General features: G+C 35.0%; 1 protein-coding gene and 2 pseudogenes across 1 annotated transcript; 2 read left to right on the top strand and 1 right to left on the bottom strand.

The window, feature by feature from the left end:
- Nucleotides 1-6,797: 6,797 nt before the first annotated feature.
- LOC120216802 lies at nucleotides 6,798-8,984 on the bottom strand (annotated as a pseudogene).
- A 1,340-nt stretch (nucleotides 8,985-10,324) lies between these two features.
- LOC120216729 (2-oxoisovalerate dehydrogenase subunit beta 1, mitochondrial-like) lies at nucleotides 10,325-12,354 on the top strand. The gene is made up of 2 exons (XM_039214078.1): nucleotides 10,325-10,426; nucleotides 11,249-12,354. The coding sequence occupies exon 2, from the start codon at nucleotides 11,261-11,263 to the stop codon at nucleotides 12,329-12,331; it is 1,071 nt and encodes a 356-aa protein (XP_039070009.1). The 5' UTR covers nucleotides 10,325-10,426; nucleotides 11,249-11,260; the 3' UTR covers nucleotides 12,332-12,354.
- Nucleotides 11,077-11,163, top strand: LOC120216808 (annotated as a pseudogene).
- Nucleotides 12,355-21,298: the final 8,944 nt, after the last annotated feature.

The raw sequence follows: 21,298 nt of genomic DNA, 5'->3' as shown, positions 1-21,298 counted from the left end.
ACGACTTGAAGAAAGAAATTTTATCAGAGGCTCATTGCAGTCCGTTAACGATGCACCCGGGTGGAACCAAGATGTATATGGATTTGAAGGATCGATTTTGGTGTCAGGGATGAAGCGAAGCATCACCGAATTTGTGTCTAAGTGTTTGATGTCAACAAGTCAAAGCCGAGCATCAAGTTCCATCAGGATTATTGCAACCGCTTTTCATTCCTCAATGGAAATGGGAAAATGTTACGATGGATTTTGTTTCGGGGTTACCCTTGACTCCGAACAAAAGAGAATCAATCTGGGTAATTGTTGATCGATTAACTAAGTCAGCGCATTCCTTCCGGTTAGAACGGATTTATCTATGGAAAAGTATGCAGAGCTGTATATTAGAGAAGTTATTAGATTGCATGGAGTACCTGTTTCCATAGTCTCTGATCGAGACCCTCGATTCACTTCTAGATTCTGGAATCTTTGCATGAAGCGTTGGAATCGTTTAAACTTTAGTACGGCTTTTCATCCTCAGACTGATGGGCAATCAGAGAGAACTATTCAGATATTGGAAGATATGTTGAGAGCATGCGTAATGGGATTTAAAGGATCATGGGAAAAGTATTTACCGCTGGCAGAGTTCGCTTACAACAATAGCTATCAGTCGAGTATTAAAATGGCTCCCTATTAAGCTCTTTATGGAAGGAAATGTCGTACGCCTTTGAACTGTAGCTCAAAGATAAAGAAGTGATTGGTCCTGAGTTGATTCAGGAAGTAGAAGAAAAGGTCCTGATAATTCAGAGTAATCTCAAAGCTGCAGCAGACAGACAGAAATCATATGCAGATCTAAAAAGGAAAGAAATTGAATTTCAAGTTGGAGATAAAGTGTTTTTAAAAGTGTCCCCATGGAAGAAGGTGTTGAGATTTGGTCGAAAAAGAAAATTGAGTCCTCGGTTTATTGGACCATATGAGATTGTAAAGAGAGTAGGACCTGTAGCATATCAGCTAGCTTTACCACTTGAGATGGAAAAAATACATGTCTTTCACGTTTCAATGCTTCGAAGATATCGATCGGATCCCTCCCATATCGTAAATCCAGAAGAGATCGAGGTACAACCGGATATGACTTATGAGGAAGAACCGATTCAAATTTTAGCTCATGAGGTTAAGCAATTGAGGAACAAGACTATTCCTTTGGTCAAGTGTTGTGGAGAAACCACAAAGTAGAAGAAGCAACGTGGGAGCGTGAGAAGGATATGAGGAATCAGTATCCCCATCTCTTTCTTATTGAAAATTCGAGGACGAATTTTCTTAAGGGAGGGAGATTTGTAACATCCTCCATGCGGGTTAGTGATTAATTTGCAAAGTTTCAACAATTGGTGATTAAAGTAGAATAATTATATAGTTAAAAATAATGGTTAGTAAATATGAATGTATGTAAGGACAAAATGGTCATTTGTAAGGAAAAATTATAATTAAAAAATATTATGGGGTTATATTAGAACCCACGTGGGCTTGTGGAGGAAACAAATGTTTCCAGAATCCTCTCATTTCTTCTTCCTTCTTTCTTATCTTCTTCTCTTCCTTCTCCAAACGTGAAGCTTGCAAGTAAAGGTAAGAATCTGAACCTTGGTAGTTTCTTTGATTTTTAGATTGGAAATGGAAGTTTGGATGTTATATAAGCTAAAGGAAAGCTTATATGACATTAAGACAACAAGATAAGTGTTTAGAGATAGATTTGGAAAATGAGTTTTTAGATGAAATTTTGATATGGATGAGTTTTGAAGTTAGAACAAGTTGGAATTTGAGTAAGATTCTTCAATTCTATATGGATGATTAGTTTTTTTTTAGTTTAGAGGTATTGAATGGATAATAATTAGTTTAAGTAAGTGTAAAGCTAAGAGTAGTAAAGAGAGTGAAATATGTATGTTTGAGCTGAATGAGATGATTTCCGAGCTCAAAATAGGATTTTTGGGCTAGGGGAATCGGTACCCATTCAAGGGGAACCGATACCCCTCAACGAATATGAATTTCCAGAATGCTAGAGGGAATCGATACCCCCAGGGGGGGCCGATTCCCCATGAAAAAAAAAAGAAGAAGAAGAAAGAAAGAAAGACTAAGCTATTAATTCCTTAAGTTAGTAAGCTATTAAAGCTTAATTTCAAGACATAGACATCTGATAATCATCTTAGAAATTATGTTTATGTAGATACCGAGCCTACACGAGTTTGGGAACAATCTACAAGTAGGATCGATCGAGGAAAAGGCAAAGAAATATAGGGAGTGCATATGCATAGCATGATTATAGAAATATACTCCATTCTAGACTTGTGATAAGTCTAGATTTTATATCTTGGTACATGAGCATATTATGTATTATGAGACATGACATGAGTTCATATAAAATGCATTATATGACATGAATATGTGGGAAAAGTTATGAGCTATGTGAAAAGGTAAGAATTTACATGTCTACGCGATATAGACTACGTGAAATGTAAAAGCCCATGTTATGTAGATGAGAACTATAGGTATAGTTGGCATGCCAAGGGTAGAGGGTCTACGCGTCCTTCGGGACATATGTATATTCTTTGGAACATGTGTGAAGTCTGGGCCTTAGAGATCGTTGGCGTGGGAACCATCAAATTGAAGATGTACGATGGAACAATCAAAGTTGTTCGAGATGTGCGTCACGTGAAAGGCCTGAAGAAAAATTTATTATCCTACGAATGTTGGATAATAATGCAAGCAGATTGAAACACGGAAAGGAATCATGAAGGTGTTTCGTGGAGCGCTTGTGGTGTTGAAAGGCAAAAGATAGCTGCAAACTTGTACATGCTGAAGGGAGAGACTTTACTAAAGCAGAGCCTGTTGCCTCATGTAGTTCAGATTATTCATGATATGCATCAGAAACTTGGATACATGTCAGAACAAGGAATGAAAGTTCTTGTGGAGCAAAGCTACTTCCAAGCTTAACAAAGGTATCACTTACTTTGTGTGAGCATTGCATAAACAAGTAAGCAGCACCAGTTGAAATTCAACACGTCAAATTCTAGAGGCAAAAATGTTCTAGAATTAGTTCATTCTGACGTATGGCAAGCACCAGTTACATCCCTAGGTGGAGCAAAATACTTTGTCTCATTATTGATGACTACTCTAGGAGATGTTGGGTGTATCCTATTAAGAAGAAGTTAGATGTGTTTTCAACTTTCAAAATCTTCAAAGCGCGGGTGGAACTTGATTCTGGAAATAAGCAAGTGTTTCAGAACAGATAATGGAGGTGAATACACAAGCGAAGAATTTGATGACTTTGCAGGAAAGAAGGCATCAAAAGACAGTTCACATTGGCAAACACTCCTCAACAAAATGGAGTGGCAGAGCGGATGAACAAAACCTTGTTAGAAAGAACAAGAGCAATGTTGAGGGATGCAGGCCTAGAAAAATCATTCTGGGCAGAAGCAGTCAATACCGCTGTATTTGGTGAATCGAGCTCCATCAACTGCAATAGAGCTGAAGACACCAATGGAGATGTGGACTGTAAACCAGCTGATTATTCAAACCTCCATATATTTGGAAGTTGTGTACGTGATGTACAACTCCCAAGAAATCTCAAAGTTGGATCCAAATCCAAGAAATGCAAATCTTGGGGTATGCTGATGGAGTCAAGGGGATCGCTTGTGGGATACCACTGCCCGCAAAGTGATCATCAGCAGGGATTTATCTTTGTAGAGGATAAACTACAAAGAAAAGAAGACGATGATAGCACTGAAAAGTTAGAGACTACACATAAATGTGGAAAAGGAGTTTGAACAAGGTGATTCTTCTGAAGCAGAACCAGCACATGATGAACAAGAACCAGAGAGTTCTGAAGCACCAACAACTCGTCAATCAGATCGTATGAGAAGACGTCCCAATTGGCACTCAGATTATGTTATAGAAGGTAATATTGCATACTGCCTTTTAACAGAGGACGGTGAGCCATCAACATACCAGGAGGCAATAAAAGCTCAGATGCTTCATTGTGGATGATGGCGATGCAAGAAGAAATCGAAGTCCTTCAAAAATAATACATGGGACCTTGTGCCACTACCACAAGGAAGGAAGCCGATGGTAACAAATGGGTCTTCAAAATCAAGCGAAATGGTGATGATCAAGTTGAGAGGTATCGTGCAAGACTGGTGGTCAAAGGATATGCTCAAAAGAAGGTATTGATTTCAATGGAATATTTTCTCCTGTGGTTCGACTAACAACAGTTCGAGTAGTTTTGGCAATGTGTGCTACATTGGACTTACATCTAGAGCAGCTAGATGTTAAACAGCTTTTCTTCATGGAAATCTTGAAGAAGAAATTTATATGCTCCAGCCTGAAGGTTTTGAAGAAAAGAAAAGAAGAACTTGGTTTGCAGGTTGAAAAATCTCTGTACGGTCTAAAGCAGGCGCCGAGGTGTTGGTGTAAGAGATTTGATTCCTTCATTATGTGCCTTGGATACAACAGACTTAACGCATACCCTTGTGCTTATTTTAAGAGGTCTGGTGATAACGATTTGTTATATTGCTGTTGTATGTAGATGACATGTTGGTTGCAGGACCCAACAAAGATCATATTGAGAATTGAAGGCACAACTGGCTAGGGAATTTGAAATGAAGGACTTGGGATCACAAACAAGATTCTAGGGATGCAAATTCATCGAGACATAAGTAATAGGAAGATTTGACTTTCACAAAAGAATTACTTGAAGAAGATCTTATCAAGATTCAACATGCAAGATTGTAAGCCAATTTCTACCTCTCTTCCTATTAACTTCAAATTATCCTCCAGTATGAGTCCTAGCAGTGAAGAAGAGAGGATGGAGATGTCTCGAGTACCGTATGCATCAGCAATGGGAAGTTTAATGTTCGCTATGATATGCACAAGACCAGACATTGCACAAGCAGTGGGAGTTGTTAGGCGGTACATGGCGAATCCAGGCAAAGAGCATTGAAATACAATAAAGAGGATCCTGAGATACATCAAAGGGACCTCAAATGTTGCATTATGTTACGGAGGATCAAATTTACTAATCAATGGTATGTAGATTCTGACTATGCAGGGGATTTGGATAAAAGCAAATCTACTACATGGTATGTGTTCAAAGTTGCTAGTGGAGCTGTAAGCTGGGTTTCAAAATTGCAGTCAGTTGTGGCTACATCCACAACAGAGCAGAATATGTAGTAGCTACACAAGCCAGTAAAGAAGCAATTTGGTTGAAGATGCTATTGGAGGAGCTTGGGCACAATCAAGAGTATGTCTCTCTGTTTTGTGACAGTCAAAGCGCCTTGCATCTAGCAAGGAATCCAGCATTTCATTCAAGGACAAAGCACATACTAGTTCAGTACCATTTCATTCGTGAAAAGGTGGAAGAAGGGACGGTAGATATGCAGAAGATCCATACCAAAGACAACATAGCAGATTTCATGACGAAGGCAATCAATGTTGATAAATTTACTTGGTGTCGATCTTCTTGTGGACTGTCAGAAACGTAAACAACATGATGGTACAAGGTAGAAAGAATGGTGTGAAGATATGATTGTTCTAATCAAATCTTCAGTGAGAGATTGTTGAAAGTAAACAAATAATAATGGGGCGGCTTGAAAAATGGTTTTGGGCGGCTAATGTAGTCAAAATTAGGTAACCAAATTGTTGAAAAAAATAAAGGGATAATTACTAAATTAATCCCTAAACTTTAGGATATTTATAAATTAGTCCTTAGGTTTCAACTATAAATACCCTAGCTCATTTAGCTTCAAAACAATCCCAAAGCATTCTAGCTTTCTTCCAATACTAAAGAGAATTTAGAGAATTTCTTGAGAGTTGTTTTCTCCTTTTTTATCAAGAGAGAATTATCATTGTTTTCTCTTGGTAGATAAGAGAGGTTGTAATTCCTATTTTCTCATAGTGAAATTCTTCTACTATTGCCCGTGGTTTTTACCCTATAAATTTAGGGGTTTTCCACGTAAATTTTGTGTCTCTTTTATCTTCATTTTATTTTCTCAAATTATTAGTTGTGATTTTGCTCTATCCGATAACCGTCTTCCGCAACAAGCATGTGGGGCGATACCACCTTTGGTGTTCCTTCTTATCAACGGATCTAACATAGGCAAGAAAGATGCACTAACAACCCAAGCAAGAGCAGTAATAGATGCTTATAGTCGGGAGGATGCATTAAACATCGTAGGGGCCAAGTGCATCTTATTATTTTAGAAAAATGATTAAATTTAACCTAATGTGTTAAGGAAAAAAAAGAAAGAAAATAAAAAAATTTACATAAGCATTATTCTTAAGAAAAGAAAATTAAAATTTTGGTCCTTATAGTTGATTGAATTACTTTGTTGATTAAACATTGTTACCTTCACCATAAAATGCAACATGTATCTCATGTAAAATGCTTAGTTTTGCATCAATTCTGCGTATGCATTTATACGTCGAACATCAAGTAATGGTTTCTTCATATCGACAATTGATGTATTCGTTGAAAGTTAATTTTGCAGGATGAAAGCTCTTCTATTATTTATCATGCATTAGCTGGCAAAACAAATGTGTTTTGTCATACTGTACCTTGTGGAGACTTCATTATATAGAATATGCAAAAGAAAACGGTGGAACGTATGAATTATAAACTGAAAATCCTTTTGTGGGAGTAGATATCAAGAAATTTTTCATTAATAAGATTTCTTGTACAACAACATTATAAGTTTACCAATGGACAGTAAAAGTAAAACCGAAATCGGGTGGAATTACAATACTCAAACAAGCCAATTGATATGAAGGCCAAGGCCTAGGAACTAAGCAGGCGTGGGGCTACCCCTGGACTTTCTCCTAAATTCTTTGGGTCTGTAACCAGTCTCTAGCATCTTCTCAACCTCCTCGAACGGAAGTCCTTTAGTTTCAGGAACAAACGTGTAGATACAAATAAAGCCAGTCGTACAAAACCCAGCAAAGAGGAGGAAGGTTCCAGCTGAACCAATAGCTTTGGTTAAGGTCAAGAAAGTCTCGCTGACAATGAGATTGGAGATCCAGTTGGACATGGCAGCTATCCCCCCACCCAAACCTCTATACTTGAGTGGGTAGATCTCAGAGTTGACAATCCATGGCACAGTTCCCATGCCAGGGGAGAAGCAAATGATGTACAACCTAGAAGTATGATTGCCACGAACCCTATTTTGCTCGGACAACCCACCTCGAACCAAGTACGATTTCCCCCTGACATCCATCCTTTAGCTCTGTAGTCGCCGCCAGACAAGCTCCTGGAGAAAGCTGAAGAACAACAAACCAAGTGAATATGAATATGGTACATGGTTTTGACGAGTGTAAAAGAATTGGAGAGGTAAAATGTGCTTACGTGATTAGCTTTATTAGCACAGAAACCGCATTCAGCTTTAAGGCAAGACATGCAGTTCCATGATGCTGGATTAGCAGCTGACGTATAACTGGGGCATGTAGCATTTGCAACAAATTTCGTGGATTCCGACGGGTCAATCTTGGGAGCGTGGAGGGAAGCTTGCCAGAACACGGCGGACAACCCTAGGAGGCATACGATGATACCCGCCATTGAAATGAGCATCATCTTCCTCCGCCCGGTTCTGTCAACAAAAAACATGCTCACCACAGACCCAAGAGCATTAAGACCCGAAGTGACCAGAGAAAGTGTCATTGCAGTCTTGTTCGAGGCAAACCCTGCGAACTGAACTATCATTGGGCTGTAATACATCACCGTGTTGATGCCTGAGAATTGCTGAGCCACCTGGACTATCACCCCGGCATAAAGTCCCCTTCGGACTACAACGTTTCCAAAAGCACCCTTCAACTTTTGCTTCATAGAGTCCCCAATCTCTTGCTCGACAGCCTTTTCAGTTTCCACAGAGATTCTCAAAGTATTAATCTCCTCGTTAACTTCGTCAGCAGAATATATCCTTTTCAGTATGGCCTTGGCCTCTTCCACCTTGTTCTGAAGTGAACATAATGAACAATATATCATCATCATAATTGTTATTGCCTCATAAACATCAATCAGACAAGATTTTAACCTGTCTGTAAAGCCATCTAGGAGACTCGGGAAGTGTCAGCATCAACATAAACTGAACCAGGGCAGGGAGTCCAGCTACACCAAGCATCCAATGCCAGGTTCCTGGAGTCTGAAACACAATAAAAATTTGTTGTAATTGAAGTGGAAGTTGACTCCAACATTCCTACACTTGAACTTGAGACAATAAGAGATGATAAATTTCGAACTATAATGGTCATTATGACATACACGAGTGAATGCTTATGACATACACGAGTGAATGCGAGATTGACTACGTAAGCCAGAAACTGCCCTGTTGTAATAAGCAAGCCGTTGGTGCTAACAAGTGCACCGCGGATTCTAGCAGGGGAAGCTTCTGATATGTAAAGAGGTACGGTCATAGAAGCCATTCCAACACCTAAACCAACGAAAATCCTTCCAAGAATAATCATCCATGGAGCCACAGAAACAGCCATCACCATGGAACCAACAAAGAAAAAAATATCAGCAACCAGAATCGATATTCTTCTCCCGAACCTGTCATTTATCCACCCTCCAAATCCGGCTCCAAATATAGCACCCGCCACAGCCATACTCACAATGGTTTCCTGCAACAACGTCATCATCATCAAGTTATCAACAATATTTCCTCTTAATTTCTCCCGCAAACACCGGTCCTAACCTGTAGCCATGTTTTCCTGTCAACTTCATTGAAGTCCTGTCTGATATAAAGTAGAGCACCCGATATAACTCCTGGAATCCAACATTAATGGTCATTTATATCAGTAAATAGAATTATGAGAGTGGGTAAATGTTATAGACGCTTTTTACCTGTGTCATAACCAAATAGAAGCCCTCCAATTCCAGCCGACAATGCAAGCTTCACAGCGTAAGGAGTCCTCCATGTTGTCTTCCAGCATTCAGTAAACTCCATCTCGTCTGCTTTTGCGCCACCACCTTCCGCCATCTTGTCCCAAATGCAAAACGAAATTTCCCTTGTTGAAAATAACAAAATAAAAAAGGGTAAGTTAGAATTAGACACTTGTTTCCTTTGTTCGAATTGTATGGTCTCATCCTATAAATAGACAAGAAGGTTTTACCAAATGTGACGGCCTCTGATATGGTTCAAGTGAACTGTTTGATTTGTGTAGTTGCAGAATGATTATTAATTCCAAGTGAACGAGTTAAATCTTCTTTGTTTTCAACGTTGAATAAGCCGATGTTGACAGTGTTTTAATGGTGTTTGCCATTGTCTTAAATTAACTCCTTTTTTTACTATGTTTAGAGTAGTAAAATGTAGCTGTCTGAGGTTCAACACAAATTTCTGTGTCGCACAGACACCATCAATTTTAGGACATGACAATTATAGGACGTCCTTTTGAACTGCCTTTTACTTTTTCTTTTGAGGTTGAATTCATGTGATGAATGGGATTTTGCTTTTACTGCCAAATCAACCCAACGGCTCTCTTCGATTTTATTTGGATAAGTGCCTTTTATTTCTCCAAAAAGTAAGCAAAGATTGCTACTGCCAATATTAACAATACTTTGATGCTTCTAATTTAACAAGCCAAGTCTCATCCCTAGTCTTACTGTTGGAATTAAATAGAATGATATTGATTTACACTGTCGTATTTTATTTTATATATATATATATAAAACAATATTTGTTTAAAAATAACTCTCAACCATTTAACATTAAACTTTCACACCCATAACATTTCCGCTGTTCGAACTCAGGACATTAAAAAATAAGAACAATTCTTTTACTTCCGAAGTGACTATATATAGTGTAAAAAGAATTGAAATGTATAATATGACGTGATATCAATTAAAGGAACAAAAATGTAAAAAAAATGAAATTATCACAAAGTTAAACGTCACACTTTTATCCTAAACCTTAAACATAGTTCATATTTAACAAATTAATATCCCAAGTTCAAATTAATCCTAGTTTAGTTCAATCTAAAGTAGTCTCAATTTTAACCTAAATCAAACCTAATTTGTTCCAATATAAACTAAATTAAATTAAATTAATTTAAATTTTAGTACATAATCTTTGATTGTTATAAATATATATATATTTATTTAATTTGACTGTACACGAGTAATTAGTCCAAAATATAAAGGTGCACTCGGTCATATATATCAAGGGGGAAAAACCCATAAAATATGTAGCTATTGGGTTTTCGCATTGGGCCATCTGAAATTTAGGTCTTTGTGCTCCATTAATATATTGGATTCTTAATTCTACAACAGCAAAACCTAGTGAGAGGCGCCCACTAAGTCAGGGCTATAAATCAACACAAGATCACCTCCTGCGTTAGCACCAGTAGATTCTTTTCTTCAATATTCGCGTCCAAATCTTTTAGTCGTTTCGCTTAAAGTTGATCTGCGTAGGAAAAGTTACTAGTATGTTTTCTTGCTTACTTTTTGCATAAAGCGTTTCAAATTTTTGTATTTTTCCCAATTTATTTCCTACTTTACGTATTGTTTTTTTTCTTCTTCATGATTTTGTGATAAATCTACTGTTGGGGGGGCGTTTGGAACCCTAATCTTTGAATTGGGGCAAACCTGATTTTGTTTGTATATCTCTAAGATAACGTCATATAAAAATGATCATTGATGTAGACGGTGCTTCCTTTGGGTAGTTCCCCCATCGATAAGTCTCTCATATTCCATCGCCTTATGAAGCGGCGTCGCTGCTTTTACCATTTTGGACTTGCCATGGGACGTATATTCCAATTTTTTTTAATTTCACACTATGTAGCTTTGATTTGGTTTTACTGATGGTAGTTTGAATATGACGGGGGATCAAAATCCTTTTCTTCATTTGAGGCAAATCGATAAATTATCTTTGTATATCTCAAAGATAACGTTGTATAGTAATGATAGTCGACGTTGATGGTCCTCCTTTGGGGGATTTCCTCTGTCAACGGCAGTCTCATATTCCATCGCCTTGTGGAGCGGCGTTGAGGCTTTTATCATGTGGGATTGGCCATGAGACTCACATAGCTGTTTTGTTTGTTTTATTTAAAATAAGAGATTTGGTTTGATGTTGTGGGCAATGAGGATATCAATCACAAAATACCTCTTTCGGTACTGATTGGCTTCTTAAGCTTTGATGTTTTTCTGCAATTCTGATGCCCTTTTAACTTACAGCCTTTTTGAATCCGTGTTCTTTATATGTTCATAGTGAAATTCGTTTTCTTGCATTTCGTTTGCTTGTTGCAGAGAGAGAGAGAGATGGCTTTGAGAAATATTATGGGCAAAAGGGTCAGGATTGGGCTTATGGGGAGGAGGCTACTTTCAACTGCCACCTGCGATGTTGAGAGCGGCAACTCTAAATCCATCAACCTTTACTCTGCTATCAATCAAGCCCTTCACGTTGCACTTGAAACTGATCCTCGTGCCTTTGTTTTTGGAGAAGATGTTAGCTTTGGTGGGGTTTTCCGTTGCACAACCGGACTCGCTGATCGATTTGGTAAAGCTAGGGTTTTCAATACTCCCCTTTGTGAGCAGGGTATTGTCGGGTTTGGAATTGGCCTAGCTGCCATGGGAAATCGTGCCATAGCGGAAATCCAATTTGCAGATTACATTTACCCTGCTTTTGATCAGATTGTAAATGAAGCTGCCAAGTTTAGGTATCGGAGTGGCAACCAATTCAATTGTGGAGGCTTGACAATAAGAGCACCTTATGGCGCTGTGGGTCATGGTGGACATTACCACTCTCAATCACCTGAAGCGTTCTTTTGCCATGTTCCTGGCATTAAAGTGGTCATTCCTCGTAGCCCACGGCAAGCAAAAGGGTTACTGTTGTCGTGCATTCGTGATCCAAACCCTGTAGTATTTTTTGAACCAAAGTGGCTTTACCGTTTGGCCGTTGAAGAAGTGCCTGAGCATGATTATATGTTGCCTCTATCAGAGGCAGAGGTCATTCGACAAGGCAGTGATATAACACTGGTAGGGTGGGGAGCACAACTCTCCATCATGGAACAGGCCTGTATTGAAGCAGAAAAGGATGGAATTTCTTGTGAACTTGTAGATCTGAAAACTCTAATTCCCTGGGACAAAGAAACAGTTGAAGCCTCAGTCAGGAAAACTGGAAGAGTTCTTATTAGTCATGAAGCTCCGGTTACAGGAGGATTTGGTGGAGAGATCTCGGCTTCCATTGTTGAATCTTGCTTCTTAAGGTTAGAAGCTCCGGTAGCTAGAGTGTGTGGCCTGGACACCCCATTCCCTCTTGTTTTTGAACCCTTCTATATGCCAACCAAGAACAAGATATTGGACGCCATCAAAGCAACAGTGAATTACTAGAAAAATTCCCAAATAAAATTTGCTTCACCAGGATATCAGTGTTGCGTATAGCAAGAATTATATGTATGTTTATGTAAATCTCAACTCTTATAATAATAAAAAATGATATTAGATTTGAGATCCAAAAAAAAAATTTATTCTCTTCCTATCGTATGAATGCTTTATTACTTCTAGAAAGGGAAAAAATTCTCACCCTCGAAGAAAAATCATGTATGGAATATTTTATTAAGAGAAAAGTAGCCTTTCTTTTTAAGTCTGATATCAATTTTCCATTGGACATATTCCCTCATTGTATTTGGTATCATTTCAAGTTCAACATTTGCTTTCATATTGTTTAATTTTTAAGGCAATGGACAACCTAAATTCTTTTTAAAAATTCCCTTCTATTGTTAATGGTTCTCCTTTTTCTTTCTTTAACACCACCGCTAGTTGATGGCCATGAGATCCAACACTACAGGTATCGACCCGATCGAATTGGTTTTTTGGAAAAAAAAATTAGGTTCGGGTTGGGTCGAATCAAGTTTTTTAAAGGTGGTGTTCGGGTCGGGTCGAGTCGGATTCGGGTTTAGAGTGAAAATACCCGACCCGACCCGGGAAAAAATATAATTTTATCTTATATATTTATGAATAATTATAATAATACCCCTATATATATAATGTTTTCAATTAAATCCTTGTTTTTTATTGAATAAAAATAATATTTTTTATTATTTCAGATCCGATCAGATCGGGTTCGGATTTTATCTAAAAAAATTAGGTTTGATTCGAGTTGGATGGAGGATATATATTTTAAGGGTCAAGTCAGAGCAAGTGAATGATGTAAAATTTTTAAATCGGGGATTTGTCAAAACTCGATCCATGCCCATCCCTAACCGCTACCCATGCACATTGAATCTTTCAGCAAGAGGTCAATGTCTATTACGGAAAATAAAAATAAAAATTGAATTGATGATAATTTGAATGTTTTTAATAAAATGATTGAGAAATATCCAAAGCCTTTAATTGGTAAATTCACTAAACTATTAGCAACTGTCGTTAGAATGAAATGCTACACTATTATTATTTCCACGTGTAATCAAATAAATTTATTTGGGGTTATTGAAATGAAATAAATTCTTATCCTCCTTACTCCAAGATAAAGATCTTTCAATGAAAATATTATTATCATCTCAACCTTCACTTTGATTTATTCACCCTCTTTATTTATTCTATCATTAAAAAATAGGGTAAACTACTCAGTTGGCCACTTAACTATTTAGCCATTTTACTTTTGCCATCAATCTTTTAATTTTATCAATCACACCACTTAACTATTTAATTGTTTCAATCAAGCTACTAGCCGTTAACTGTTGACGGAAATGATGATGTGACAATTAAATGGAATTGGCATAATTATAGTTATGTGGCTTAATTGAAATAATTAAATAGTTAAGTTGTCAAATGAGTAGTGGTTTTTAACGGCCACATCATTATTTTTGTCACTGTTAACGACTAGTGGCTCGATTGAAACAATCAAATAGTTAAGTGGTGTGATTGACAAAATTAAAAGATCGATGGTAAAAATAAAAGGGATAAATAGTTAAGTGATCAACTAAGTAGTTTACCTTAAAAAAATAAACTAATACACATTAATCTGAAGGTTATTTAGTAACGACAGTTGTTTTTTGATGATAAAAGTGATGAGTTTGATACTTTTAGCATGATGGATTGTGAGGTGACGGTCCTCGCCTAAAAAATTTAAATTCTTATTGTAACCTTTCAAGATCCGATCTTGACGTTATGGTCGAATCCAAAGATTATATTGATCACCGAAGTGATATTAAAAAAAATTTAACAAATAAATTTTCAAATAATTTATATAGTTATTACTTTATCATAAATTATGCGGGCAAACAATGTATTCAGGAAATCACAAAAGCATACCCAACAAATTCAGTATCACAAACAAACTTGAATGCAGACATGAACTAGTAAACTCTTAACTAGCCAACCATCCTCTAAGTTTCACAAGACGCATTCCTCAGAACCTGCAATCAATCGAACCCCAAACAGAATGCAATGAATCACATAAACAAGAGCAGTAGACCTCTAAACAAGACAACGCAAGGCACGGGATACAAAAATCAGAATACTTTTAGAAGCAAGCACCATTACATATAGTCACAGAACAAGAAACGTTATTCAAACACGTCACAGATAAATCATAAACGTGTTTGATAACCAATCAATAAATTAAGTAGTACAAAACAAAAATCATATTAACATAGATAAAGACACGCATGGAATCAGATAAATCAACATGACATTGATCAACATTATTTTTAATTCCAGATTTAATAGAAAATTATTTAACAGGATTAAAACAAATTTCATAAAAGAATTCAAGGAAAAAGGAGATGTGATGACTGATATAAGTAACTATATTAATTTCACGAGAATGGATCGGCTGGCTCTAAAGAGTGGCGGCGTAAGGTTGAAAACAAAACTAAAGCTCACGTCAATAACTTTATAGGGTTTTTAATCCAAAAATATAGTTCTGTTAACTTAATATATTGATAATAATAACAATATCCTCTTAAGCAATACTGTTCAAAAAAACAATCAAACAATATCCCATAATAAACATTAAAATAAATAAATAAAAATAGATAAGAGGAAAAATGGGCGGTGGATTAGAGCTAAGCAGGATACGGAATCTCAAATTCATTACGGGTTAATCACGCAAAAGATCCTCAAAGCTTTTGGAGTATAAGAAAATGCCCCAAATATTTCTATGATTTTCGGAAAGTATCTTTAAAAGTTCGCATTTATTCAATTTAAAAATTAAACCAACAAAAAATTTTGAATTATCAAAACTGAAATATTAACTAGGTATTTATATTGAAAATACCCGATTTTTCGGGTCGGGTACCCGACCCACTAAATTTTTTGGGTTTCCGGATCGGGCTCAGGTCACAAAATTTTGCTTAACCAGGTACCCGCTGACCCATTACCCGATTTATTATATATTTATTTATTTTTATTTTATTTTATATTAATTTTTTATTTACAATTCTCAAATTACTTCACTCTAGCATTCTAAATTCCTAATTTCTTAAATTATTTCACATTAACACTCTAACTTATTTTTTAAAATATTTATTTTAACTTCGAAACATTTAAAATTTAATTATAATTTTTGTTTTAATTTTTAATAATTTTTTAATTATGTAATTTATTTTTTAAACTTTTTTTGTAAAATATATATTATAGACCTTTAAATTTTTAAATTTTTAAATTTTTCTATATATTTTTTAAAATAATATAATTTAAAAAAATAAAAAAAAAAAATATATGAACCGGATACCCGGGTTTTACTAGTCGGGACACGGGTCGAAATTTTGGTACCCAAAAATTCTGGTACACCCCTTATTAACATTGATTTTGGGGCGCGACACTTAAATATTTTAGATATTTTTATATTTTTTATTGAAAATCTATTTTTGTCTTTAAATTTTATAAATTTATCTCCCTTTAAAATTTTATACGTTTATTCTCTTAACATAAACTCTTACATTAGGACTTTTAGTGCGAGCTAGAATTTAATTGGGGGGTTGAGAAATGTGTTCAAGATTATGGGAGAATAAAATAAAATATATTGAATAAGGAAAAAAGTGAAAATTAGAAAGTCAAAAACATGTATAAGTGAGAATAAAATCTAATTTTAAAATGTCATGTCATCATTATGCTAGTAAATTAATTGAGTGATAAAAATCAATGGTCAAATTAAAAAAAATCTTTTTTAGTAAACAAAATAAGAATGATAAGAAAGTTAAATGATGAAATGTGTAATTTAACATTTCATTATATAATATACGTGATTTTAGTTCCAGTTAAATTAGCACAGTACCATAATTTCTGTTCTGGAATGATAATTAAACTAATAAAAGTAGGCAATTACAGAAATATCAATAGAGATTAGAATGTGTGAACAATGGTAGTCTAATAATAATGACGGTGGTTGTGGTAATCAGGGCCGTGGCTGGGGACGCAAATTGCGCGATCGCGCAGGTCTCCTCAAAAAAGGGGTCCAAAAAAAAATATAGTGGCGTTTTACAAATAAACGTCATTATAGATAGACCTATTGCGACATTTTTTCAATAAAACGCCACTATTATTGCGGCTTTATTGATAAAACGCCATTATAGATGGATTTATTGCGGTGTTTGTCAAGAAAACGCCACTATTATTTCCCCGAAATCGAATATATCTAGAAAATAGGGGCCCATTTATACGAATTTGTACATGGCCCTCGAAAACCCTGCCACGGCCCTAGTGGTAATAATAATATAAAAACCCAACTAACTTTAGTAGACCCAAAGCGTTAATAACACGTTTGGTTAACAGAATGTAATATTACATTTGAAAATAAGATTATTGGAATGTAATATTACTCTGAGAATATTGTATTATTTTGTTTGGTTTTCTTAGCAGAAATGTAATATTATAGTGTTTAGTTAGAAGAATAAAAGATTACTTTGATGCATATTTTACCAAATTATCTTTGTGATATATATTTTTTTAACAAATAAAACTTTAATATTGAATTATAAATATTTGATTGAAAATTTATAAAAATATTTGAATGAAAATTTATAAAAATATTTTGATTATTACACTATATAAGTTTAAATAAAAATACATTTAACATATAATTAATATAATTAGTATACTAAATTTATAATTTTAAATACATCATATTTATTTATATAAAATATAATATAACATGAATAATAATATTGTGATCTGGAGTAGACAAATATATTATTTTTAATGTATAAGATCTATTTTTTAATAACTCAAAATTAAATATTATTTTAAATATTTATATTTTTACGATAATATTATTTTCATCTCATAAAATTATAAAATAATTAATATATTAAATATTAAAAATATAAAATAATTGTAACTACTCAAATTTATTAATATTTTATTAAATTAAACTCTTTTTATATTATTATTATTAATTTTATAATTTAGAGTATAACACGAAAAATAAGAATTGTAAGGGATTCATATGAAAATATATATTATTTCAAGGGTATTTCTTTCTAAAATGGTGGAAACTGTTCATTACCTAAGAAATTGGAAGTAATGACATTCCCACAATTTTAACATAAAAATGCTACTATTGGTAATAAGTTATTACCTGATAATAATTTTTTTCGTGAACTAAACATGATAATACAATTCTGAAAAAAAATTATTGTCACACCCTAATTTAAAGGGCTAAATGTTATTAATTTATATTGAATTAAAGTAGTAATAAGGGAAACGTTGAGGACAAAGAGTATAATTTTACCATTTTTATATTCTAGAGAGTTTAAAACTCTCCCATTTTAGGAGAATTTTGAAAATGGTAAGTTTTTTTTTCTATCTTATTCCCCATTTCCTATTTTATTTTTCTCTCTCTTCAAGAGAATTTCATTGATATTTCATAGCCGATCAATCGTCTGTTGACAACACCATCGACGTCAATATGTTCTTGGCATTGAAAGGAGTCGATCAGCGATCGTGGTGTCGTCGCTGTCGTCACCGTTGAAGGAGGTGAGAAAAAGGAAGTTTGATCGTTTGTAAATATTGTTTTTCGCCATTCTTCGCTGCTCATCATCACGAAAGGTGCTTTCACGAGAATCCCAAGTTGCCGATCTACATATCTGAAATATTTGGTCGCCATCTGACCACCGACGTCGTCATACGCGCCCCACGCACCGCCAACTGTGTGTGGGTTTCGTCTGTAGCTTAAGGAGTTTCCAGAACCAGTCTGGATCGGTTCATACCGACCGACCAAGCCGCCTAATCGAGCTAACCGAGCCATCTTATCGAGCCGATCGAGCCACGATCGAGTCGATCGAGCTGTTAACCGAGCTGATAGTTGTTGACATTTGACCGACGGTTGACCGATCGTTATTCGGGCATTGACTTTTTTTAGGACAACCTATCATGTTGTAATTTATATTGTTATGAATCCGAGATATTATGGGATGTCGAAATCAAGTGTGAGGGCGATCGAATGAAGTTTAATTGGTCAATCGATATGCACGAAAATTGAGGTAATATGTTGAGACTGAATAAATGCATAGATGTATATGATTGGTATATTATGCATGTTTGGTTATAGATGGACTCGAACCGAATACGATTTAAGTGATAAATTAGTTAAGACTCAATTGAATTGCACAAAGGAATTGAAAGATTGATAAGAAATAAATTTAAGGTTAGCGATTAATCAACAAAGGAATTAATCTTAGAATCCTTAAACTTTGAATATTATCGTTAAATGTTTTGATGTAAAAAATGCTTGAAAAAATTACAAAAAATGCCCTTATGAAGTAAAAAGAGAACGAAATTGACCCAAATAGTGGAATTAACCTGATAATTCATTTTTGACCTGATAGAATTACATATCCACCGACTGAACTCCTGACTTGTTTGGAAGACCTGTAAATCGGTTGGAAGACCTAAAATTCGGTTCATAATCCTCGTGATCAGTAATAACTAAAATAACCCTAAAAAGTCATCCTTGATCTGATAGACTACTTATTCACTTGATAAATACTCGGTTTGTTTAGAAACATCATGATTACCGATTTTAATTCCTGAGGCGGTAAAAGATTTTGAATTTCTGATTTTAGAATAATCACCCAATGATTAAATTACTGGAAATGATATATATATATATATATATATATATATATATATATATATATATATATATGATTGAATCAAAGAAAATGATTGGAATACCCTCGTTCTTAGAAATGACAAAAATAACCTCAAATGTTGATATAACCAAAATACCCATGAATTTTAAAAAGACCAAAATACCTTGAACTCTAAGATGACCGAAACAATCTTTAGTACAAAAATGATCTGACTTCCCTCATGACCTAGAAATAAGTGAATGTTATTGGATAATTCTTGAAACACCAAGAAAACCTAAGTATTATATCGCCCCTAAAGGTTGTGGAGTACGACTCAAGTACGTCAGTCATCTTGGAGACTGTTGCAATACATAAATAAAACAAATATCATCGGAATACGTACAATGCCTCAAGATCCGTTCAATGATGGTTCTGAAGATGATCAGTTCGACTAGTGTTGTCAGTAGTAAAGTGTGAATATTCTTGAAGTGCATCAATTTGAGTGGTTGACAGGTATCGCAATGCTGAGATTTGTTCAGTTCGAGTTGACTCGATATCTTGATAAATCGACATGAATCTTGAATATCGTAATTCATCATTTCACCCTTATTGGATTAAGTTGCTAAGAATCCAATAAAAATCAAAGTGTCCGAAGGCCTAAATAATGGAATCGCTCTGGTTATATCTGAAATCTTAATTTATTATGATGTAAAGGTCTTTAAATACCTTTCTGATACACCTAAAATCCTAAATTATCCTAAAGTATCAATATCTGAATGTCTGTTTAGATCCGTTAGCAATTAAACCCTTTTAATAGGGACATCGATCCTTAAATCCGATCAATTTTGCATAAATTCATATTTTCTATTCATGATAATTTCCAAGCGCCTTCGAAAAATATATGATCCTCTAGTGTGTCCCTATTGAAATAAATGTTTTCTTTGATTTATATAAAGTACAATTTTTTTATTCTGACACAAGGTACAATTAGCTTCTGATTTTTGATATTATTGTCTTTTATCTGATTTGTTTTATTGAGGTACTGTCTGGGTAGGTGTTTGGAGACTCTGAGGTTCAGCTAGTTGGTAAATCCTTTTTGTTCTAATCATTCATATTAGACTTATAGATCCTAGGGGTCTAGGGTAAGTCCTTATGAATGTTTGTTCTAGGGTACTGCATTTGGTGTACGGTTGGAGGGAAACTATGTATTTTAAATAAAAACCCAACTTTTGATTTCTTTTTTCCAATATTATTGGTTCTATCTGAAATTGTTTTATTGGGGTACCTTCTAGGTAGGTGTCTGGATTCTATGAGGTTCAGCTAGCTGGTAAATCCTTTCTGTTTTGATCATTCATATTGGATTCCTATATCTTAGGGGTCTAGGGTAAGTCCTTATGAATGATGTTCTAGGAAACTTCACATGGAGTATTTGGATGGAGGGTACCACAATGATTTTAAAAACTTGTTTTTACTGAAATAACTAATATTGTTTTTAAACTATGATTACATTTTATTCTGGTTTTGAAAGAACACACTAGACGTCTGTTTCAAGCTGTGAACCTTGTCTTCCGAATGCTTCCTCTGAGCTATAAACTACTTGTCTGTTACATGAAGAAATAACAGTGGAACCTCAGCTCATCATGAAAACTTGTAGATGTTTGAATCAATAAGAAATTTTTTTATGTTTGTTATTTATCTGCATATCCTTAACATCACATGGTAGTTCTGTATTACTAAGCTTCCCAAAGCTCACTCTGCTATTCACCATTTCAGGTTAAAAGATCGATCCAGTGTAGCTATCGAATTCAGTAATGGGAGTTCCTTCGGCTTTTCTTATAGAGTATGGTACAAGTGTAATTAGGAGGCATGTAGGTCACATTTAATTTTAATATTGAGTCTGAAACTTTTATGATGGGAGGTATGAACGCATTCTGTTTTACGATTTGAAAGTTTTCTACACTTTGTATTTTTATATGTTTTAATAAAAAAATTAAATTTTTCTGTTATTTTTATTGTGGGTCGTTCTAGTGCCCCTAATGTGACATATCAGATTAGATCGGGTCACCTATAACAGTCTAGGATTGCTACAATTATTCACCTTGATAATAATATTTTCCGCAAACCAAACTCCCCGTGTCGTGTTAGGTTGTGAGAGGCGGCATGTGTTTTACTCCTAGAAAATGGAAGGGAAGTTGACATCATGTTAAATTTGCCACAAAATCATTTTATTTTGTTAAATTACCATGAATTTACTACTACTCAATAAAATCTGGATGTATTG

This window comes from Hibiscus syriacus, unplaced genomic scaffold, assembly GCF_006381635.1.
Source record: "Hibiscus syriacus cultivar Baekdansim isolate YM2019G1 unplaced genomic scaffold, ASM638163v2 tig00110163_pilon, whole genome shotgun sequence".
In the NCBI taxonomy this organism is placed as follows: Eukaryota; Viridiplantae; Streptophyta; class Magnoliopsida; order Malvales; family Malvaceae; genus Hibiscus; species Hibiscus syriacus.
This window is presented reverse-complemented; position numbering and strand designations above follow the sequence as displayed.